At 44.9% G+C, this 24,288-nt stretch overlaps 1 protein-coding gene and 1 long non-coding RNA gene across 20 annotated transcripts in view; one reads left to right on the top strand and one right to left on the bottom strand.

Moving 5' to 3' along the window:
• The window catches only part of NFIA (nuclear factor I A), a 349,358-nt gene extending 338,793 nt beyond the window's left edge, over positions 1 to 10,565 (top strand). For all 19 annotated transcript variants that reach the window (XM_071810108.1, XM_071810112.1, XM_071810107.1 and 16 more), the window contains one exon: positions 3,445 to 10,565. In XM_071810108.1, the coding sequence (XP_071666209.1) occupies positions 3,445 to 3,521 (77 nt within the window). In that variant the 3' untranslated portion in view covers positions 3,522 to 10,565. The remainder of the gene's footprint in view (positions 1 to 3,444) is intronic.
• LOC139828276 (uncharacterized) lies at positions 9,756 to 12,200 on the bottom strand. The gene is made up of 2 exons (XR_011739713.1): positions 12,158 to 12,200; positions 9,756 to 11,007 (listed from the first exon to the last, which is right to left on the bottom strand). It is a non-coding gene; the product is annotated as an uncharacterized lncRNA (long non-coding RNA).
• Between the last annotated feature and the right edge of the window lie 12,088 nt (positions 12,201 to 24,288).

The raw sequence follows: 24,288 nt of genomic DNA, 5'->3' as shown, positions 1-24,288 counted from the left end.
AGAAGGCAAAAAATACTTCAGCCATCCGAACGTAGGGATCCAGGCTGCTTTTTTACCCATCAAAGCCCCCTAATCATGTTAAAAAAAAAAACCTGACAGATCCCAGCTATCAGAGCTTCGGGTGCATAATACACTTATTAGACGTTTTCATTTGAGGCGCGGAGTCTCCTCTCCGCTTGCAGAGAAGTTTCACAGGTGCTTCAGGAGGACAATGGTGCTCTTCAGCCCTAATCCAGGATGACTTAGACGTGTATAGGAGGCTTGAGGGGGATATGAGATCTTAATATTAAAATGATTAGGAGAAAAGGAGGATCATTCTGTGTGTGCGTTTCGGCTGTAAGACGCTCTAAATTAAACGTGTGTCCCGAGAGCGGTGTCGGTGGGATCGGATGGGTAAACGCGCTCTCTGGCTGTTCTGCTGCCTCGGCCCCTAAAACATGTCACCCAAGTGGGGTTGCAGAGCAGGCGAAGCGGGATGCAGCTGCAGAGTTTGGGTCCTGTAGAGGCAGCTTTTCAGTAAAGGCGATCCGGAGCCCCGGCACGGAAGTTTAAAAAATAGCCGTGCGGTTTGGGTCCATCCTCTAAGGGTTAATTAAGTTTTTCATTGGTATTAAGGCCAAGCAGTGTCTGCAGGAGTCATATTGACACCCTAGTGCACGGTAACTCTACTCCTTTATTGACATGTTGCTAGTCAGGAGCACAATAGCACTCTGTGTCTGCAAATCATTGCTAAAATCATCTCAAGAAAAAAAAAAGTTTGAAAGCCCAGCACTAGACAAAGGCCCCAGAGCTGCACTGCGCCGCTCAAAACTCCGGAGTCAGCAACTTCTATTGATTAAAAACTAACCTTTAAAGTAACTCGCAGAGTGTGTGGTTAGCATTTAAATTTAAACATGTCATGAGTTGATTTGTGTTACTGAATACCAACTCAGAAGGAGTTACATTCACATCAGATTTTTTTTTTTCTAATTCCCTTAAGCAGCTAAAGTATTTCATGAAATGTCAATAGGGCAGGGGAGAAAAAAAAGGTGTTTTGGAGGGAGGGGACTTGCGCCCAGCCTCGCCGTTTCTTTTCCCATGCAAATAGTCACCCCAAAAAGAAAAGTGTGGGGAGCGACACACAATAATTAGACCTTTGTCTAACTTTCCCAAGTGCCAGAGAAAGACAGATTAATTAAATATACAACAGTGTTGGTTTTTGGAGTGGGGGTCTCTCTTGCTGTGGAGGTCATAAATTAGGCAGAATAAATACTTCAATGTGTTTGCAGCGGGGCTGCTACGTCAGAGCGGCTGGCGGGCGGTGGGAGGGCGCAGCGCGGCTCTTGCTAATGATAGTCACGTCTGGGGCTGTCTGGTTGCCCCTAGCAACGAGACATGATGTAACACCAGGATGAACTTGAACTTGGGGGACTTGAAAAGGGAACAATAGACCAGAGCAATCAATAAAGCCTATTTCAGTGAAGGATTACAGAGCCGCTCTGGGGTAACCTTGTCTGCAAGGCGCAGGCTGAATAGCAAGATGCGTGAAGGAGCGGCGGTGCCGAGGGGGGACGGACGGACCCACGGACGGACCCACGGACGGATAGACCCAGGGGATGGCGGCGGGGAGCCGGGAACAGCCCCACCTCTGCTTGCTTTTTGCCTTTTTTTTTTCCCCTTTCTTTAAATCTCCTTTTGAAGGGAAAGAGGAACAGCGAGGCCCGAGCAGCTCCAGCCGGCCCGTGGGCCGTGTGGCCAGGCCAGCGGCGATGGGAGCCAACTGGACATCTGCAATATAGATCTGAGCTGTTGGCTGGGAATTTTTAACCCCTCTGCTCCCTGCCGGGGACTTCCACAGTTCCCAGCCTGACCAAAGACTGTCACGCTCAAGTGACAAGCGCCAGGGACGACCCCGCAAAGTTGGGAAGAGTTTTCAGCCCGCTCACCTCCCCTGCGCCCGCCTAAAATCTACAGGGCCCTGCAATCAGGGAGGGGAAGGGGACTTGGCACCGCTTCACAAATCCTGCCAGAACTTTGCTCTGTTTATGAACTTTTACATATGAGAACTATTTTGTTTAATTGCAGCCTGCGTTAAGTCTAAATATAAAATCTGTAGGCAATAGATGGAGCCGATATGGGACCGGTGTGTTTGTATTCAGAAGGGTGAGCAGAGGAAGAGTTGGTTAATGAGGTGTATTGGAAGCAGGACAACTTCTCCCATCGTGCTATTTATTTTACCGGTTCCTACCTCCGTGGCAAGACCACATAATCTCCAAGTCCCACATGAAACTTGCCTCGGAGTCTTCTGTAAATGTTCATAAATCCTCCCCGGGTTGATTATGCTATCAATCACGTCAGACGCTGAAAAGGGACGGAGGGAAAAGTTGGTAAAACTTGTCGTCGCTTTATATGTGCGCACATATGCACCTCATATATTACGGGAGCCGAAGTAAAAACGCGGGGTATCAGCAACGGCTCTTTAATACCTGAATCTTTCTTGTGTTACTTTACTTCAGGCTAAATAGTTGCCGCTTGTTGGTGTATTCCCACAGCAATATGTCACTGCCAAGTAGCATCCCCCTGCGCGTACAGCCCCTAACACTGCTCTTATTCATCCCAGGTTGGGGTCGGTGTGACCCCGCGGGGCCGAGCCGGGTCCCCGGTGCGGTGGCACTGCCCCAGCTCAGCACAGCCCACGCCGGCTTTCCCACCGCCTTTCTTTTCCTATCGAGGACCGAAATTGCTTTCTGTGCCCTGGGCATCTGCGTGGTTAAGGACGGTTTTGTTGCGGAGCTGAGATCCCGGGGAATTCCCTCCCTTTTAGGGGAGTTTAAAAAAAACCAACAAAACTTTTCCCAAAGAAAAGCTATTAGTTGAGCTCCACTTTTTATGTTGAAACAAGAGTATGGCCAGAGATACGGGACGTTTTCACTGATCCACTTTCTTCCAGATTTGCTTTATCCTGGGTTTCTCTAGCAATCCACATTTCTCCTAAGAAAACAGCCCTGTTGTTGAATTTCTGTGCATCTGTTCCAGCGAGACAGTTGAAGCAGGGCAGTATAAAGCAACAGATGTTTATGCTGGCACATGCCTAAATACCCAAGAAAACCCCGACTGCAGGGTGATAAATGGCACAGAGAGACGAATGTGTATCGCCTTTTCAGGGGATTAGAAGAAAGTGAACTGGAGGGATCAGGATCTTCAAGCCACAATCTATTAGAAAGATTGATAACTTGTAACATGACATGACCCCCACCTTCATCTGTAGCTATGTCCAGTGACATGAAAAAAAAATATATTGATTTGTACAGTATTTTTAATTAAGCTTTGTAATTAGGTCGATTCGTCACAGTCTCAATTAGCCCCCCTCTTGGTGGAGGAGGCCGGCGGCGATGCCCGGAGCCCTTGGGGAAGCGGCGAAAGCGGGCGAGGGGTCTGACGGACGCTTCTCTTTCTGTTTTGCAGTCCTGGTACCTGGGATAAAAGTCTCAGCTTCCCACCACCCACCGGACAGACCACCAGACCCCTTCCCACCTCTGTAACACGGAGCAGCAGCATCGCAGCGCAGCGACTTCACATCGGAAGGGGAGGCGAGCAGACACCGACAGCAAACTCGTACATGGAAATGGCAAACGTTATGGTTGAATAGCAAAGGCCGTAACTTTTTCGAGATTTTAACTTTTATTTTGTTTCGTTTTGGGTTATTTTATTTTTTTTTAGACAACTTAGGACTGTTGTAATTTCTCCTATGGTGCTGGAAATGGTTGGGCTTCATAACTTTTGAAGTGTTTCATTGGTAGTGTAAGCGTTAGGTGACACTGAGTAGAACTAGCCTCTGCTGCTGCTTACCAACTCGCTGTTGTAACACACTTTCCATATGGAGCCTAACTGTTTTACAGTATCCGCATCGATTTTTTCCCATACAGGTGTGAGACTTCTTGAGAAATCATGAAACACACTTAAACTATAACTTTTGTAGTAGCTGAATTCTGCAATATATAACTTACCGGACAGACATAGAGCATGTTTTTCTGTAACATATCGGGAAAAAAAATGGCAGGTTTTATTCTTTTTGTTGTTGTTGTTTTTGTTTTCTTTTCTTTTCTTTTTTTTTTTACAGTCAGCACTTAGATACGTAACATGAACCATAAGAGCATTGTCAACAAATGTTTTCCACTCGATTGCAGAGCGATTTAAAACATCGAACTACTACTATTCACTAAAAAAAAAAAAAAAAAGAAAAAAAAGAAAAAAAGTTTGAAATGCTGCACTTACATTTAAAAAAAACCATTTTTCAACAATTTTCAACAATGACACAAAAATTCACACAGAAATGGGGAAGTTGGTCTGTTTTGACAGAAACTGACAGGAATCAATCAAAACAATCGAATTTTGAATTGAGTAAAGTGCAATTTCATTGGATAGCTAAATATCTTTGTAAGATAGAGATTGTTGAAAATTCTATTTTTGTTTTCCAAGTCCTTCCACCCCAGGACTCTAAATTATTGGGGTAAAAAACAGCCTTGCAAGAAAAAGGGGAGCTATTTTTGCTTTTTATGTTTTTTATTGTTGAACTTGTATCCCTTTAAAACTGAAGGAAAATTAAAAAAAAAAAAATACAAATCTAATGGTGCTTTTACCACAATATGTTAACTACATTAAATGCTAATTAATCATTTTCTGTTATCAAAGCACATAACTAAAATGAAATCATAATATCTGTTAATTTTATAAGCTAAAAGTCACTATAATGGATTATGCCAATTCTGACAAATTTTACGTGTTTCCGGCAATATAGGGTTTATCAGTTCTCAAACACCTTGGGAATAAGAGAGAACGGTCCAGAAAGTAAAACACCTTCGTGTCCCTGAACTGGTGCATTTTCTGGACTGCGAAGAAATCATGACAGAAACGAACGATGCTGATCGTACAACTTACGCCAGTTCAAAGCAAGGGCACTTGCTGAAGAAGAAAAAAAAGAAAAAGAAAAAAGAGAAAAAAAAGTTTGGACCCCAAACGTCCTGTATCTTATGTACAAAAAAAAAAAAAAAGGAAAAAAAAAGAAAAAAAAAAGAGTGCAAGTGATTTTTTCTATCAGACAGCGGAGCACCCCTTTGCTTCACATGCAACTTTAAGAAGGTTTCCTATACTATACATATATATACGTTCTGGTTGGCAAGTCCAGCTAATCAGAGAAAGTCTCTGCATGTTCTAGTGTTAGTAACTAATTTTTATATAGTTAATGTAGGGTAAAGTAGAGTGCATTAAGACACAATATTGTAATCCCTATTCCAGGCACTTGCCTTTAAACTATGTTTGTTCGACCCTTCAGAAGGGTTTCTACTACTGTCCTATACAATCAAGTAACTGAAATTCTTGGGAAGACACTTTGCTCCTCATCTTTTCCCTGAAACAATGTTTTGTTTTGTTTTCTTAATTTGCACGAAACAGAAAAAAAAAAAAAAAAGAAAAAAAAAAGAAAAAAATTCCATATCAATGTGCCTTGCCCTGGATAGCGATTATTTGTGGAATTGTTGCACATGTTCCTATATTGAAAGGGGTTTTTCCCTAGTCAAGCATTTGGAGACACTTTTTGTAAATGTGACTTTTATGTCAGCCATCGTCAGTTCCAACATCTAGAATTAAATAGGATGTTAGTTGTTCCGCAGATAGGAGTAGTGTTTATTGTCCTGTATGGTCAGTGGCAGTGCTATTCTGAGATCTGTAGATGCTAGATTATCAGTATTTTTGGATGTTGCTGCATTTTACCTTTTATTTGGAGTCTTCCTTTTTTTGTTTTGTTTTTCTCCCAGATATATGAAAATATGCAATACCTGCTTATATCATGTAGAAAAGCTTAGCAATTATTAATTTTTCTTTTCATTTTTTTTTATTTGACCAAAGTTGGTGCTGCACTTGACGCAGTGTGTTTTAGGTGTTTGTCTTTGTACTTTTGTGATTTTTGAATGCACATGCAGGAAGGGCTCTTCTTAGAGAAGCAGTCAAACTGTGAAGCACTAAGCTGAACCCTGCTTCAAGCAATTTTTGTTTTACAACTGTTCCTTTCACAAGCAAGCCTTAAAAAAGAAAAAATACAGACTTCCTTTTTCTTCAGATCCCACACCCATTTTTATTAGCAGACTGCAATCAATCCACATTCAATAAAAGTATATAATGCCCATTTTTATATGCACGTTTTTAAACTTCCAAGTTCTGAAAATTGTTTACTGGTTATTCTCTATTTAAGGAAAAAAATAAAATGTTTTGGATTTTCATATGTGTCTGATAAGTGGTTGAGTAGTCATTTTGCTCTATTGTATTGTGTGATTGTTAGTATATGGTATCACATCCTCTAGCCAGCATCCTTTGCCTTCCCTATAGCACTTAGCTGGGCATTACTTTATTAAGACATATGTGCACTAAAAAAATAAAAAAAAAAAAAATAGCAGCTTTCAGTGCTTCACAGTGAAGGGAAAAAAGCCTAGACAAACATTTTGTCAGAACCTTGCTATGAGACAAGGTATTACCAGTAAATTGGTTGTATATACAATAAAATTGCACCCTTTTTTAAACAAAACAAACTAAGCAATAGTTTGGGCAGTTAGTTGTTTTTAGTGAGCATGTTGTAGTCATGGCTGCAAAGAGAGAGAATTAAACTGCCCACTCAGAAGATATGTAATTTGTATGTTGTATAGTTTTATTGATTACACTGATTTATTCTACCCTATTTTATAATGCAGGACTTTTGTAATGTTGTTTAAATGAGGAAAAATTTCTGTCAAATTAGCTTAGTGGAATTTCTGATTGTTCGTTATAAAGGCAGCGTTCATAGAATTGCTTTTTTTTTTTTCCTTTGGGAACTGGATTTAAGTTAAAAACTTTCCCGTTTCCTTTTTGTATGTATTTAAATACAGTTATTTTTCTTCTCTCAATGGTATAGCATATTCCTATGCTTGAGAAGTATAGGCTACTGAAGAACCATTGTAAATGGACATTACAGGTATGCTGTATTTTTGAAGGTATTTTTGTCATATTAAGTTTGATGACGCTAAAGTTAGGGAACTCTGAGCAGAATTGCGAGAAAACAAACAAACAAACAAAACAAACAACACACAAATGTTTTAAAGGCTTTAAAACATGAGGTAGGCGGTCGAGGGTGTTCACCAACAGGGGTTGTAAAGTATTACACACTAAATTGAATTTTCCTTCACCTTTACTCTCCCGGCAGAGAACAAGCAGTGTTTGGGGAGCGGGGGCAGGACTGACGGTCCCGCTCCCCTCCCAGTCGCTCCGCTCATTTCTTCTTGGTTTGTTTGCTTTTCATAGAGTCACGCGAACAACTTTCCCCCCCCCGTTTCCTTCTCTCCGGCCCCCATCAGACGCACAAAATCCTCTGCCCGGCGCCCACCCCCCCAAATTTCAAGCCCGAGACGTGGCTTAGCATGAATTGACTTCTCCTCAAGTTAATTCCTCTCTTTTTTGCCTCTTTTTTAAAAAAAAATTGAGCGAGGGCACTTGCTTTTATCATGCCACACACCCCAGCGATGCCATTGTCATTATTTATTCTTCTTCCTTTATAATAAAACAACTTTGGGGCTTCGAGTGTAGGCAGCCATGGTACACTTTGTCTCTGTTGCTTGTTCCCCCTCCCCTTAAGGTCGAAGGGGAAAAGAAACACCGAGTTTCTCTCAACTCCACAGTATTCAGTCAGCCCACAGGAATATGCAAAATCCCTCTAACATTTTTTTTCTTTCTCTAGTTCTCTTTGTTCCGTATATTTGCAGCTTTGTAGTAACAGTGTTATGAAATATTTACTGTACAAAAATACAAGAAAACCCAGATACATAGCCTAAAACAGTTTTTTTTCCTTGTGGTGAATTTTTTTCAGACTGTCAGTTACTATTGTACTTTGCATTGTGTCTCTGGAAATATCTTTTTTTTTTTTTTTTTTTTGGTAGAAGGCCTCCATCGAACAAAATTTAAAACCATAACCGGCATGACAATGTAAGGAGAGCTTCAATGGCACCTAAACAATAAATAAACAACAAAATCAACCTCATGAGGTCTGTCGGAGGCAGGTCTTGTGAAGTTAACACTGCCTGCTAGGCAGGATTTTCATTAAATCAAGCTTACAATGCCAATTTTGTCTTGAAGTCAATGCATGTATTACTGTTTGACAGTAAACCCAGCTATGCCATCATCAAGTCCAAGGCTGCGCAATAGTCTAATTAGTATCGAGTACATTTTCCTTTTATTTTTTCCAATAAAAAAGCAGTGGGATGAAAATTGCTTTGATATATAGCAGGTAACATTGAAGCTATTCCATAGCACTTAACTGTAGTGAATACTGTGTCACCAATTCTGAAATCAATTTAATGTTTAATGCAAATCCATTACATGGTGCTATTACAGGCTGGCAAAATGATTTACAAAAATGTGACAACTTGGGCTCAATTCACTCTGCTTTCCAACAATGTAAATGCATAGCAGTGTTTATCTGCATGGAAACTATGCACTAATCTATCTGAAAAAAAAAAAAAAGAAAAGAATATATCAACTTTGGTATCTACTTTCCGTTTACTTCGATCCTTGCCTTTTCGGTCATTGTTATAATGCCAGCTTTAGGACAGAAAGAATTATAAGAAAACCAGCATAATACCTGATATATTAAAATGTAGTGCCTGTGAAATCTGTATTATATTGCTCTTCTGAAGTAAGATTTTTTCTACACCGGTAGCCTTCGCTGTCTGTCAGAACCTTCTGATATAGGTGATGTAAAATAACCGTACAATATTAATGCATGCTATTCCATAATGCTTAGTAGCTGTATGAATATTACTCAAAGTTATGTTAGTCTTTTTTTCTGACTCGGTTCTTGTCAGATAGGTTTAAAGATATTTCACTGAGAACGCAAATTCTGTCTTTTCTTGATTTGGGGTGTTTTCAGTATTTTGGAGGTATACATTTACTTAAATTCAGTATTACTTGTGTTTTGGGTTTTTTTTCTTTTTTTTCTTTTTTTTTTCTTTTTTTTTTCCTTTTTTTTTTTTTTATTTTCCCTGGAGGGCAGGACATGGTGTTTGAGACCAGAAATCCGTGCCTGGTAAAATTTTCGTCTCGAAAAGCTACCCTAAGAATTCAGAGAGCTTGCTCTGAAGAACAAGTCGCATCGAGTTCAAATTTAAGGGACAGCCCTTTAAATCCACAAACGGTGGAGAGATTTGTTATCGGGCAGCGGTTAACCAGGTACCCATGCTTGACCCTTCTTCACACCAGACTTCCTCATATAGAAAGAAAAAACCCTTTAAAAAAAAAAAAAAAAGAAAAAAAGAAAAAAAAAAACCTCATGTGGTTGTTTAGTTTCATGCACAGTTGCAATATTTTTCTTCAGACGAACTCTGTACAAACTTTGGGCCCGATTCATAAAAGCTGCGTTGCTATTAACACGGGCGGCTGGTGGGCTTTGCTCCTCCAAATGGAGGGTGGGTTTTGGTCGGAGCGCAGGCCGGGGCCGCTCCCCTGGGGTCCCTCGCCCCCCCCGGCCCTTTCCGTCCCCCCAGATCCCAGCAGGGACCCGGGACGGGTGGGACGGGGCACGAGGACGATGCTCTGCACCCCGAGGAAAAAGGGGAGCCGGGGGGCTGTGACACGGTGGGATGAGGCGACTCGGTTACAAACGAGATCTTGTCCCTACCTGAAAAAAACATAACATTTGGTCACTACCTCTGAGCTCTGGAGGAAACCTGGGTAGAGGCGAACGCTCGCAGGCAATGTGAACTTTGTACTTTTTGTGCTTTTTTTTTTTTAAGGGAAGACTATTTTCCACTTAGTTAATCTTCTATACTCGAGCATGAACAAAAACAATTGTGCGGGGTGAAATCCCCCGCCCCTTTTATCTGCATCCACAAATTAATATGAGGGGGAAAAAAAACCAACAACAAAAAAACCCAGCACAACAAAAATATGAGTTTGCAGGCAGAGCATGGCAGGAAGCGCTTGTTCACGCTGCTGGCGCCCGTGCCCGCCCACCACCGCTGCCTTGGGAAACGGGCTGCGAAATTCTTTGCTTTGGCAACACAACGGAGGAGAAATGTCCCTCCTGGCCGGCTCTGCGGTTCCTCCGCCCGGCGGAGCGCTGACCCGGCCCCGTCCCGCTGCCCCAGGCCGGCCCGGCCACGTCCCGCCGCCTCAATTGGGAATTCGGGGCGCTAAAAATTTCCCCCAGCCGTGTGAAAGAGCCGCTGCAAATTCACTTGACACCCGTGTTAATACCATGTCGTGTTCATTTTTTTTTTTATGAGTCAGGCCCCTCGTGCCTCTAGTATACTTGTATTGACTCTCATAGTTACCATTTTAGTTTTACTGTGTTCTGTGAAAAAAAAAATTGTAATTGGTTGAGAATCACTGTGGGCATCCATTCTTATTCAACTAAGTCTCCGCAGGTTTTTTGAGCTGGTGTGGATTAGTTTAACTCTTGTATTCAACCATTAGTGCTACCACCTTCTCACATTACAATACAATTACTGGAAGCAAGTACTGCATTTCCTATGCAACAAAAAAGGAAAATAAAAAATTGCTAATGCTAACAGGCTGTGGTGTTATTTACTTTAGCTGGGCATGGGGGGTGTGTGGCTGTGGGGCATCGCGTTGGGGACCTCCAACATGGGCAGGTTTGGGGTTTCCCAGGCAGTGGCTGTTCCCAAATCGCGGGGATATTTGGTTAAATCGAGTCACTTGTGTCACACTGGCTGTGCTTTCCTCTGCTGTCGGCGTCCCGTCAACACAAAATCATTCCTCGCACGGTAACAGATTAATCCTGAGCGAACCTCTGCACATTAAATCATCCAAAGACACGAAGCATGTCTCGTGAAGGCTGAGGAGATTAATTAATCCTGCAAATGCTACAATATATCTTCAAATGTAGATAAACTTTAAAAATATTACCGCTTTTCAGGAGAGCCCCGGTACCAGATGTGGGCCATGTTTTGGCCGTCGCTGCCGCACTTGGCCTCAGAGCCCAGGCAGGGTCTGTGGGCATGTGACACAAAAAAATTTGGTTTCTTTACGACCTTTAAAGTTTTGGTCAAAGTTTTTTAGTCTGTGGAACGTTTTTCTTCAAAGATACATGAAGAGATTAATATTTGCAGAAAGCTCAGCCAGGTGGCACTGGGGACAGGGACCACGGCGACACTCAGCCCTGCCCGAGGCAGCACCAGCTACAACACCAGCTCTTCCATTTTATTTTAGGATAGTGTTTTCTAACAGTTACCCGACACTCATAAACCACTGGTATTTCCTTTCTCACACCTCCACATCGTTTCGGTTTAGGCTCCAAGGCCAGGACAGGAGGTTTGGCCTGAGCGTAGCTCCAATGTCACCATCCTTGGGGTCCCCGTCCATACCCATTGTTGCTTCAGACCTGGCACCCACTGATGTACGCTGAGGACAGGTTGGAGCCCATTCAATTCAGCTTTTTTTCTTGTGAAGCGAACTAGATGTTAAGCAAAAGCCAAATCTGTGCTCGCAGAAGATGCGGTGCCGCAAGCAGGGGCTCACCAGCGGCGCTTTCCCCTTTCGTCCTATAAGACCCTCTGGGTGGGGGGAGAAGGAGGAAAGAGCTCCTGCTTTTAGGCAAAAATCTCATCTCAAGGCTGCAGAAAGGAGCCCAAAAGGCGGTAGTGCCCCTTTGGCTTGGAAACCAGCCCAGGCACAGGCCAACCTGCCAACCTGCCCCACAGGGCAGTGGGAGCTGGATGCTGCTCCAAGCAGGGGTGCAGGGGTGGGAGGGACGGGGACCTCCCCAGGCACAGGAATACACACAGAAAAATGAAAATTGGCTCAAAAAAATTAATAGTGCCATCTCTCCCCATTGCCTCATCTGTGGCCGATGCAGCACTGACGTCTCCTTAACATTACCCATTCCTCGCACTCAGCCCCTGCACCCTCGCTCTCATGCCTCACCTTCCCCCTACAAAAATCGTTCCCTATTATTTATTTATACTCTTTATTATCGAGGCCGTTGGCTGAGGCTGCCCTGGGTTTTGGTGGAAGAACCAGGAGGGGCTCAGGAGGTGGTCGGACCCCGTCTGACGGGGTGACAACCATGGTGGGACCAGCACCCGTGGGGCTGGGGCCAGGGTTTGGGCACCTTCTCCCGCTTTCTCGCTCCTTTTCTTACCTTCTCTCCTTCTCACTTTCTCTTTTCTTCCTGCAAAAGAAAAGGTCTCCATCAGCATCTGAGGAAATAGATCGCATTTATTATTTATTGCTATCAAAATGTGTCAGCTTGGCTCGAGATGCAAGAAGAATACGCAATAGCCCCCTAACAGAAAATTTAAAACTTTGGGTGGAAAAAAGTATGTGGTGGAGTTCAGGGAGAGAGAAGTGGGCGCTTGGTGCTCTGACTTGGAGGGAGAAGCGATGGGACATGCTTACAGGGAGATTTGTCTGGCACAAAACCCATTACTCTCGCTTTTTAGGGAGGTTTGGTTTATCACTATTGGATTTTTCATCAATGGAAGAAATACAGGCTGAAAACCCCACTCCAGCCATAAACACCAAAGTGACACGCGAGCCTTTTTTCCCTCAAAAGCTGCTCCGTGGTGTGGAGGGTGATGAAGCTGCAGTGAGCGCAGTGGTGACAAAGTATTTATACCAAATTTCGACACGTTGGGCTTTTTCTCTTTTCTTTCCCCAAATGCAAATGGTGCCAAATTGCTTTTGTGTTGCTGTGATATAATCTTCAGAAGTTTTCAGTCTTCTCTCGAGCTTATTGTTATTGCACAGATATCCTGAAGGGATTACTCGCATGTCATGAAACATCGGCCTTTTAAATTCCTGTTCCTGGTGGATCTGGCTACTTAATCTCTCGCTTAAATGAAAATGTTCCTGATGATGCAACAAGAAGGGGTCTTGAGGAGTTGTCACCGAGCCGGTGGGTTCATCTGATGTCGTTTATGTGCCAAAGACAAGCCAAGAGTGGAAATATTTATTGGTTCAGTACTTCAGCAACACGGTACTAATTGCCTCTGCGTGTTTTGATAGGTAGTTAGCACAAGGGTATTAATGAGAATAGCACCACTTCATTTCAAAATTAACTGCTTGGCCGTTCAGCAACATGAGCTGATAAATTATGGCAATAAAGTTGCGATGGAGATTTACACCACCGCAACTTGTTCAGGCCCACGGGCACGCTCTGGCAGGGCCACGGGTGGTGCTGCCCCCTCCATCACCCAGTGGTGTTCTTAAATCCTTCCAGAAATGTGGATGCAGGAGTTTTGTGACTTTTGGGGGGTCAATTTTGGTGCTTCTGGAAAGTAAACGATGCTCAGGGAGGGCAAAGGGACCCTCCTTGCTGCAGGTGGCATTTGGTGAGGCCAAGTCTCCAGTGGATGCTCTGAGGAGGGATGGAAACGGAGCTGCAACTTGGTTTTGTTTTCATCGAGGCCACTGGAAAGCAGAGGGGACACCTGGAAAATCATGCAATCATCCCTGCTTCCCCAAAACCCTTGAAACACGGAGTCAGGTTGCTGCTGCTGCAAACTGGCAAGATCTATTATTATTATTACTTTATTGTTAATTATTCATTATTTATTATTATTAGCCAGTGAATGGCCTCTCGCTTGCCAGCGCTCGACCCAGCATGTATTTATTTCTGTCCCAGTTTTCCCTCCCACAGGGCAAAGCAAAGTGTCACCACGGTTCAGGTCAGACTCAAACCCCCAGTTTCTCACAGTTTTGTTGGGGTTTTTTCCACGATTTGCCTAAGCCAGGAGTTGCTGCAGGGGCCGCAGCCCACCCTGTGCCACAGAAATATCCATCTGCGGAGGCATAAACAGCAGCTCCCTGCCTTGGGCAGTGAAAAAAATTGGGAAATGTTCCTATAAATGTGATTCATACAATATAACACCTGCCTGCACATTGCATTATCCAAACCTATTAGGATGAAGGAGATGCAGCCAACTATTTTGGTATACGGGGTTTAATTTTTTTCCCCCATTGTTCATTATTTCCCCACAGAAATTTCATAAGCCAAAGCTAAAGAAATGCTGCATTGTGTTATTGAGTGGAAAGTGCACAAGTTTTAGAGAAACTTCAGCTGGATGCTGCATTTATAAATAAATGTGACAAATTTAATAGGGTAGGATAGGTATTTGAATTATTGATTGTTAAATATTTAAGCTGCAAGTCCCCATCCATCAGCATGTGTGAGAAAGCTCGGGGCAGATTTATGGTGCTGGAGTTTCCCTGGTTAGCTGGCACTTGGCATTTCCATTAATTATAGCTCACACATTTGGGTTTTTTCAAGATTTGTTAGAAGTATTTATAAAAGATGTCCCTATTATACCATTTAAATATTGTTTGTGTAACTGGAACATGTTTTCTATTGGGGATTAATACACTGTTTGATTTAGAGGAAAATTAAATTAGAAGGTGTAAGTCTCGGGAGACAGATGCTTTATTTGAAAAGGGTTTCCACCACTGGAAAGGACAGCTTTTCTTTCATGTATGAGTATTTTGCTCTGGGTGTTTCCTGGGGTCTGTGGTCTCAAAAGTTCCCTTGGCGATGGGGAGCAGGAGAGGAGGTAGAATGAAATACATTGTATTTATTAAAATTAAAGGATTTAGGGCCTCCCCCTGTATCGATTTCCCCGGGCCAGAGGAAGGATGCGAACCCGCAGGTCTGTGTGAGGGAGGAAAGTGCCCGGGGCCGCGGGTCAATAAAGCCCCTCCGAAAAAAATACCTCCCGAAATCTGCAGCTGTATGATAGATGGTGATGGCTCCAGAAGAGCCATTACGGCCCGTTAGGTCAATACTCTGCATTTCCAAAGTGCTTTAATTAATACATATTTACATCAGGCAATAGCAGGGATTTCTCCGAGCCATGGTATTAGGCCAAGAAAGGCTCCAAACTTTCATAATTTGGGGGAGAGCATGAGTTTAGTCTCTTAGGGCTTTATTGCACCTTATAGAAATGCATCTTGATATCACAAGCAACAAGAAAATCTCCATCTTCATCCAGCAAGAGCATCGCCCCTCACCTGGGAGGAGACTCAGCGGTCCTGCACGGTGTGGGGGGGCAGCAATGCCCCCAAATCCTTGCCAACCACACCCCCCCCCATCCTGCTATCGGTTGTTCTTTCAGAGTCATAAATAAGTGACCAGCAAGATCTGTCACCTTCACTGCGGGTTGCACAGGGGACATGCTCATAGGGATGGAGGACGCTGGTGACAGGAACACACCCAGGCACCCCGGATTATTTTGGAGAGGGTGACCCACACCCTCCAAAGCATTTTTAAATGACAACTTCTGCTCCAAACACCAAGCTCCTGCTCATGGGGACCACGAGGCCCATCCATCTCCCATGTCACTTGGCTTCTTCCTCGGATGCTGCACCCACAATTAAATAAATGCCCTGAAATTGCTGCAATTCTGCGTCCCCTTGGTCAGGTGCTGTGAGACTCGCGGGACATGGATTTACCTGCCACAGCGATCCCAGGCATGTGTCTTGCCATGAGAATCGCCGGTGGTTCGTCTCTCCCGGCTCTGAATCGCAGCGCTGGTTGTGTGGTCTGGCAGCTGCCCTGTTACAGCCACCCCAGGTAACACTACAAATATCAATTCGGTAAGGTTATTGATTTTTTTTTTTAATTTTTCTTTTTTTCCCCTGCAACCACAAATTAGAAACGGCACTGCTAAAAATCACTGGTCTATCCACAAATTTTAATTAAAACCTAAATAAATCATTTTCGTGGCTGCACTTGCGTATAAACAATGAGGGAGATGGCACACGTACAGCAGCTTGTCAGCGTTCGGTGACTAATGAGTCGCTGCGAAAACACAATCCGAAGGGCCGGAATTGAAAGCAGATTCCTCGGCTAACCAAGGGCACATGCGGCCCCGCCGCGGCCATCGCGGCAGAAGGCACCGAAACCAACTCTCGGGGCTGGCGTGGGGAAGGAAAAAACGTTGTTAAGGCTGGCAGGACGAGTCTTCATTAAATAAAGCGCGGGGCTGTAATGCAATATTGCAGCTGCAGCCTTTTCGCCACGTTGCGGAGTCATGATTTCCCCTGTCCTTGCAGCAAACAATAACCATATGCTGGATCTGTTACCGAATGTTTATTTTATTGCTTCATTAGTACACAACAAGGACTTGGAAAAAAAAGAGGTTTCGTTGCTCCAAGCGCTCAAGAAGAGCTTTTAACTGGGGACCTCAGTTTCTCGTGCAGGACGCTCAGGCCAGGAGGAAGGACAAGCAAGATGCCAAAGTTAAACTAATTCTTTTCCTGGCTTTGACAAACTCTCCTCATCAACGGGACAAGCAGCCCCAGGGCCAGGGAAAGAGTGGGTGTCTTGCTCCCAAAACATGCGAGAGCAATGCTATTTCCACCAAGAACTATGCTATTTCCACCAGGACCAATACTATTTCCACCAAGAATAATGGTATTACTACCCACAATGATACTATTTCCACCAAAAAACAATGCTGTTTCCACCAAGAGAGATGCTATTTCCACCAAAAACGATGCTATCACCACTAAGAATGATGCTGTTTCCACCAAGATCAACACTATTTCCACCAAGAGCAATGCCTTTTCCACCAAAAATGATGCTATTTCTACCAAGAGCAATGCTATTTCCACCAAAACCGGTACTATTTCCACCAAAAACAATGCTATATCTACAAAGAGCAATGTTATTTCCACCAAAAATGATGCCACTACCACCAAGAGTGATGCTATTTCCACCAAGAACAATGCTATTTCCATCATAAATGATGCTATTTTGACCAAGAAGGATGCTATTTCCAGCAAGAATGATGCTATTACAACTATGTTGCTATTTCCACCTGAGAAGGATGTTATTTCTTTTGGGGGTGATGGTAACTCACCCCAGTGCATCCCAAGCTCCGAAATGCCTGGAAACGTGAGCTGTGCTGCCTCGCTTGCCTTCGCCTTCCCCAAAGCAACCTCGTGAAAAGAAAGGAAAATATTATGTTGTGTGTGTCGCTTCTGCAATTCAAAACTCAGTCTTGACAGCGGGAAAGAAAAAAAAAGAAAAAAATAAGATCAGGCCACTCCCAACCACAGCACAGGCTCATGGAAACAAGATGTGGCACACGTGCGGCTGTCCCAGGGAGAAAGTTTGCTAAAAATAACGTATGCAGATTATGTACATGAAATGTCATGAAATATCAGCACACGGAGCCGTGTGGCGGTTCAGGCTGTTGCAATTACAGCTCCGACGTGCCAGCTGAAGGCCGCTCGGTGCATCTGCAGCGGGGCCGGGCGCAGGGCCAGCTCCAAGCCAAACCCGGCCAGAACACCGGGGAATGGGGCTTTGTAATATTTTCTGGTTAAGGCGGAACAGGGGGAGCCCTGGGGGTGACTCCAGAGCCCTCAGAGCTGCGGAGGGTCCGTTCCCAGCGGCTGGGGAGGGGTGGGATGGGGGCTGCTCCACCAGCAAACCTGGGCCAAAATCCCCCAAACTGGAGGATTTCCAGTTGCTGAAGTTCACCTGGGCTGTGGCTGGTGAGCCCGACCTCCGCTTGGGAAGCCAATCTCAAAAAGTGATTTTTTTTTACCCAGAGCATCAGTCACCCCAAGCAGATCCCTACCAATTCCTTTCCCAGAGGAAAGATCCAGGGAACTGATTTTGCTCCGTCTATGGGAGGATCTCAACGCACTTTGCTGGCACTGACGAGTCCTGCCAGACCCCCCGAGGTCCTCCGGGGTGGCATTATACAGCGAGTGACATTTTCTGCACTCCCTCCTCGGTCTTCTGGCTGCGATATAAATTTTCCTCGAGTTCTGCTGTTGTTATTTACGTGCATCCACACGCTGTTTGTTTTTACACAGGGACTCAGATAACTCATCTTAATACCTGCTGAGGTGGCAGGGTTGGGTTGCGAGGTGTCAGGGGGGATGGATTTTGGGAGAGGATGGGGGCAATAACACCCTCTCCCCTCTCTGTCCTACTGGAGCCTTCCGTGATGGTAGATACAGCATCAGGCCCTTTCCATCAGTGGCCAAAACCATGGACAACCTCTTCTTGACTGTCCATTTTGATAAAATAGTCATTTTTATTTAATTTCCGTTCTCTTCTCTGTTTGCTCCTCATGAGATAATATCTTATGTGAGCAGAAACACAGCGATGCTCCAGGAGCTCCCTCACCTCTGGCTGCGTATTTCCACATATATGGGAATATGTATTTTGTTTCGCAATTTGCCATCATGTAAGAGCCATCAGGACGTGCCACTGTGAGCCCAGCCTGACCCCTGGTCACCATTTTGGCCTCTTCTTCACTTAATATTCAATATTAGTAGTTTAATATTAGTAAATATTTCAGGAAAATGGACTTGGCTCTGATTTAGGAAAATCGTAAGTATCGGATGGAGCCAGAAGGGTGCAGGGACACCCTGCCCGGAGGGGACACAGCCCCCCCTGCATTCCCCCCCCCTCCCCGTGCCTTGGGACTTTCAGGGGTATTTGGGCCAAGACCCCGTCGGGCATCCCAGTGGTGCCCGAGGGAGCAGCTTCAGCCCTTAAAAACTGTAATATGATCTTAAGTTAGCCACATTACACCTTTTAATCACTTTTCTGGCAAGTAAACCTTTTACCCAGCTAATCAGCCAGAATTGACTTTACAAGAGATTTCTTTTCCCCTCTCCACAGACACTTCTAATTTCATGCAGCAAATGCTGCTCCAGTGGCTCCCAGGATAGCAGGACCCTCTGTACGGTCACAAAAAAATCACTGCGATTCATCACTTTCTCACTGTTTTCTCCTTTTGCTGGATATTGCCCAGTTCGGGTTTTGTTGTTGGTTGTTTGGTTTTGGTGGTGGTGGTTTTAAATTTCTCCTCCTTTTCTTTCTCCCCAGCGCACTTGAAAGGAGATGATGGAAGGAAAGGAATATTCACCTGAGTTTGCTCACGTGGTTTGGCAACCTCTCCTCACCTCCATCCCGGTGCTGCGCTCGGTGTGTGCCGGCACTCGGTGCCAGGACAGCCGCTCAAGGAACAACGCCGTTCGTCTGCTCCTAATGTCCAGCCATTTGCCACCAGCCGTTTTGCCTCCAAAGCTTTAATATTTGATGAGATCCGGGCTGGCCGGGCGCTGCGCAGCCCAGGCCGGGGCTGCGGCTGCTGTTCCTGGGTCGGGAGGGATGAGTTGTGTACTGCAGCAGGCAGGGATCTTTTTATTTCAATTGATTTTCAGTTAATAAATTTTAACCTCCTGAACCGAGGCAGCTGCTGACGGGACTTGTGTAGGAACTAGTTGGGGCTCGGTTAGGGGACACGGGCACCTCTCAGCTGGTGACACCAAGAAGACCCCAAAGGTGAGGTTTGAGGCTTGAAAAACACCCTGACAGGGCACGTGGTGGTTATTTATTTAGAAAATACGCACCTGAGTGGGGAACTCACCGACCTCCCTTGTCCCAGGGCTACCAGGCAGCCTCCGTTTTTCCAGGCAGCAAAATGGGTTGATTTTCCATATTGAAAAAGGACAGGAGGGACAATACAAAGATCCCACGCATAAATCTTCCTAAAGGTCCCCTCTTCCCTCAGCACCTCACACCAGAGCCCTCCCACAACCCACCTGGATGAAGAAAAGCCATTTTACCATCACATTCTCAGCTGGAAGCCTTCCCCAATTGAAAGCCCATGTCACTGGGCTGTGACCCCCCCACCTTTACAGCCCCACACCTGGGGTGTGTAGACATTTTTCTTATTTCTAGAGAATTTATTTGCACCACTTGGGAGGTGTTTAGGGTGGGTTTTTTTTGTTTTCTCTCCAAAGGCAGGTTGGAAGAAGAGAAGTTGCTTGGCCGTTGCTCTCAGTGCTGGTGGCAACATCCAACATGCTGTCTGGTGTTCCCGGAGAGGAAGAGCGTTTTACCTGAGAGATTTCAGAAAGGTCACCCGGGATGCATTTGTGCTCAATGCCGCTGGAAACGCTGATGCTCGTGCTATGGGGCAGGCGATGTTTGGGGCCTCTTGGGAAGCAGCAGCAGCAGCATCATGTGGAGTCTTGCGTAGATGGAGCCTCCTGGCTTCCCGCTAAAGGAAACTTCTAATCATTTCAGCTACAGAAGCAAGGCTTGAAAATGCACGCTCTGGAGCTGGGAGGTGAAGGAAAATCAGATAAAATAGACTTATGAATAGGATTTTGAGGTGAGGCTCATGATTTTTTAATGGACCGGACTGATTTAACTCTGTGTCACTGCTGGCTGGTGCAGTTCCAGATTCTTGCCATCCAGTCAAGCGAAGGCTCCATCCCCGCTGCCCCCGCCAAACTCCCACGGTTCGGCTGCAGGGGAGGGTTGGGGATTCATCTGGACACGCCAAGTGCTACACAGTGCAGCCAGGAACATCTGAACCCTCAAGGTCAGCAGTTCAACATTGTGCTGTTACGCCCATCTCAGATATTTCATTTCTAAGTCCTCATCACGAGACAGACCCGTGGAGGCACGGCTGGTTCGTAATTTGGGGGATTTCTTCTTGGATGGTTCACTGGAAAGGGACTTCAAAGGCTGCTGGAAGAGGATCATGGGCATAAGCAACCTGGTTGATCATCCAGCTCCAAAACCAGGCCAGGAGCATGGGCAGGCTTGTATTCCCTCTGCAGTCTGAGTCACCCCCATGCACACCCCTTCAACAGCAGCTTCTTTAAACAAACACCGCTCTGGGAAAAGAGCTGCATGAGAAAAGCAGAGGTTTTGGGTGCTGGAGGCAGTTGGCCTTCATCGTCCTCACTACCTGCACAAAATGGATCGTTATCTTCCAGCCACCATGTCACACCAGGCTTTGCTTTTAAGGATAGTCTTATCTTCTTTTACCTAAGAGAAAGCACTTGGTCAAATTTAATTCAAAGAGAGATCAATTAGAAAAGGTTCTGATAGACAGGTCACCGGCAACTCCTATAAATTGCAGGTAGAATTTCCTCCTTTGCCATATAGCAGTTTGAGGTAGGAAATGCTTCATTTGCAAGCTAAAGGTTTAATTAGGATTAAAAAAAAAAAAGGTCAGCAGAGATCAGACGTGAATTGCAAAGAGCTAAAGAAGTTTACTGCAGCAATGTATGGATCCACTCCCTCTCTGCCCAGAATGCCAATAGCAGCCCTTTGAATTCTTCCTCTCAACAGAAAAATCATTGATAACACATGGGATGTTTTAAAACTATTTGGCACCCGCTTTCTTCTTATGATAATCAAAGGGCTAAGACGCAGAGACTCCCTTACCCATCTCGTTAATTGTGGATCCTTCTTTCCAGGTCAGGTTTCCAGAATGTGACACCGTTCGGGCCGCTGTTTCCTCTCCCATCCATTGCAATCTGAGCTCTGCAGAGGGTATTTATTGCTCCTCCTCATCAGGGACATAGTCATGATGTAAATTGTGCCAGAAATACCCATGTGATGAAAATTCATGGTGTTTTTTCCCCACCTCACTGTTTTCTGGATGGTGATACGGGCGTGCAAATTGCAGAAATAAAGAGTTTTGTACAAGCTCTCTTAAAAGCAATGGGAGCAATAGTGATGTGATTATACGAAGTCTTAGCTCATTGTGGAGAGCACTGAGCTGGCCTAAGGCAGTAGAGCCTAAAGTAAAGCCACACTATCGATCTCAGCTCCCAGTGGTCTCAATGACCTTTGGGGTCTGGGCAGAGGGGCCCAGGGGAGGCTCAGCGGTGTTCTGGGTGCTACCAGCTCTGCGGGTGGCAGGAGGAACGTCAGCCCCACGCATCGCTTGGGTTTGAGGAGAGATTGGCAATTTCACTTGAAGCAACACTAGGTTAAGAAGGACAGAAAGCAGATCACATTGTAAACTGATGTCATTAAACAGACAACATTCATTCTCAGCACCTGAGACTCAAGTCCTCCATGCAGTGTTGATAACACCAATTTCAACAATTTCTGCAAAGCAAACCCTATGAACAATGGGCGGAGGAGGGAGGAAACTCCTCAGTCGTCTGGAGGACCAGAAACTCACAGCACTTGTCAGTCAGCAGTTTCAGCTGCCTGGTAAACTATGAAGACTAAAGCAAACACATCACAGTTCTGAGGCTGGAAACAGAAGAGCTGTAATTATTCAGAAGTTTAACCATTGCCCCTGTCTCCAGATACAGGGAGTGAAATGCCACAGACCCTGACATATCCAGCTTCCGACAAGGACGTGTGATGCTCCTCATGCAGAAATTCAAGTGTGCTTCTAGAACGCTTCAGATTCAGGTGCAACGTGGATAAATCATTAACCATTTCCTCCCGACAGCAGATATAAGCCACATTTCCTTAGGCAAACAGTATTTCTAGGAAAAAACTGGCTTCTACGAGCCTTGGGAGAGGAGTGAGAGGTTCCCTTGCCACTGCTGAGCTTGTGGAGGAAATTCAGCTGTTCTGACAACCAGATCATGTTTGATATCACCCAGGCTGACTCAATAGAGACGTCAGCCAGGAGAAGATAGCACAAGTCTGCCTGGCGGTTTAATTGGCTTACACTTTTGTAGATCCTGTTTTAAAAGTAAGGCCTTCGAAATGAGATTTGGACAAGCGAGTTGTGCGGGGCTCTAGCCTGGGAGGTCTCGCGGCTTCCTCAGCAACAAAACCAGCACAGCTCTGAGCACGGGCTGTATATACAGTTGGATTTATGGAGTATTCATTATTTTAATAGCACTTATTGACTTAGGGTCAAATATCTTTTTCCAACTTTTTTTTTTATTGAAGGAAAGAGCCCGTATGTCACAATCTCATGCCTCATCTAATTGGATAAGTGTTTCCTTTGTCCTTGAAACCGAAAAGTAGACCGCGTATCCAGGAGCTACAGGATGAAAAAGCATCTGCCTGTGGTATTTGGCATGCCTCAATTAAAAAACCCGCCGCCTGGGCTGTCATTTTTTTTTTCCTTTTTTGAATTCTAACCAGAGCACTTCTGCTCAGATTCAAACAGCCAGTCCTGAAGGTCGAGATAGGGCTATGTAAAAAAAATAAAAAATCTTTCGGAACAATATATAGAGCATTAATGTTTTATGTACCATGGAAAAGAGGCCGGGATCCAGGAAAGCCAAGTTCGGAGTGGTGCGGGAAGCTCGGGAAGGGCTCATGCACTCGTTCCCCTCCAGCGTTTCTGGGAGATGCTGCTGGAGCGGGGCTCAGGTCTGTTCACGAGACATGACTCCCCTCCCTGCCAGTCCCACAAATCTAGCGCTCAATATGCACAAAACACTGCCATCTTTAAGAAATAATTGAAAAGGTGCACCCTGAAGTTCACTGGATCGATCCCTCTGAATTATTTTATTTAGAAGACACTTCATTGTGTCAAAGATTTAATGGCGAGGTTACAATGCCCAGCCTTCAGAATGTCAATGCATTAAAACAGAGTGTTGCAGGGAATGTTAAAATCCCCCGTAACATACACACGAGCAAAACTGCCAGATTCATGAAATATGAAAATTGTTATACAGCGTTTAGATAAGACACAGGCTGCCGGGGAAAATCAGAGTAGAGGCCAGAATCTTTCTGCACATGTCGTACAAGGAGTGGGACGAAATTTAGCAGCCTCACTATGGACTCTTGCACTTTTCCCTCACGTCCCTTCAAGCATTCGCTTCCCCAGCCGTATCTTTTAAAATGTGTGTATTTTAACGTGAGCAGTGTTTCCCAGCACACTTGATTAAATACCTTCCCTTGTTATTTATTGCCCATTGAACAACATATCTTCTGCACGTACTGCCGCTGGACACAAAGATCCCTGCTACCCAGTGCAGAGCTCAGCACGTCTCAGGCCAGAGCAGTTTTACTGCAACGATTTCCACGTGGGGTTGGAGCTGAGAAAACTCCAGCAGCAGATCAGGGCTCCCTGCTTATTAAACAGCATTTCTGGTATCTGAGAATTACCCTACTTGACTACATTTTACATTTCTTGGTGCATGCGATAAGGTTATAATACAGAAGACATCCAAAGGTTTTTTCTCTCTCTTTCTCTCCTTGGGGAATTTCTGTCTTCGGGTGCTGCAGGAACAATTGCGATTCACCCAAGTACTTCTAGGCTGTAAAGTTTCAAGTGAAGCAGGAGGGCGGGGGAAGGAATGACAAGTCCTTTTTACTGAAATTCTCTCCCCAAATGGATTTGGCAGAGCCCGGCTCTGCTGATCTTAAGGCAAGGTTTATCGTTTGTGCAGGCTGATGCCTGAAGGGGGAAAAGATCTTTGAAGTTGGGGAATGATGGAAGGGTCTCCCCCCTCCTCTCCCTCACACACATTTTTTAAGGGTGGAGCCTGGGAGATGCTCAACTGCCCAGAGTCAGGAAA

Source organism: Patagioenas fasciata, chromosome 6, assembly GCF_037038585.1.
Source record: "Patagioenas fasciata isolate bPatFas1 chromosome 6, bPatFas1.hap1, whole genome shotgun sequence".
Taxonomy (NCBI): domain Eukaryota; kingdom Metazoa; phylum Chordata; class Aves; order Columbiformes; family Columbidae; genus Patagioenas; species Patagioenas fasciata.
The sequence above is the reverse complement of the archived record's forward strand: the minus strand, read 5'-3'. Positions and strand labels throughout refer to the sequence as shown.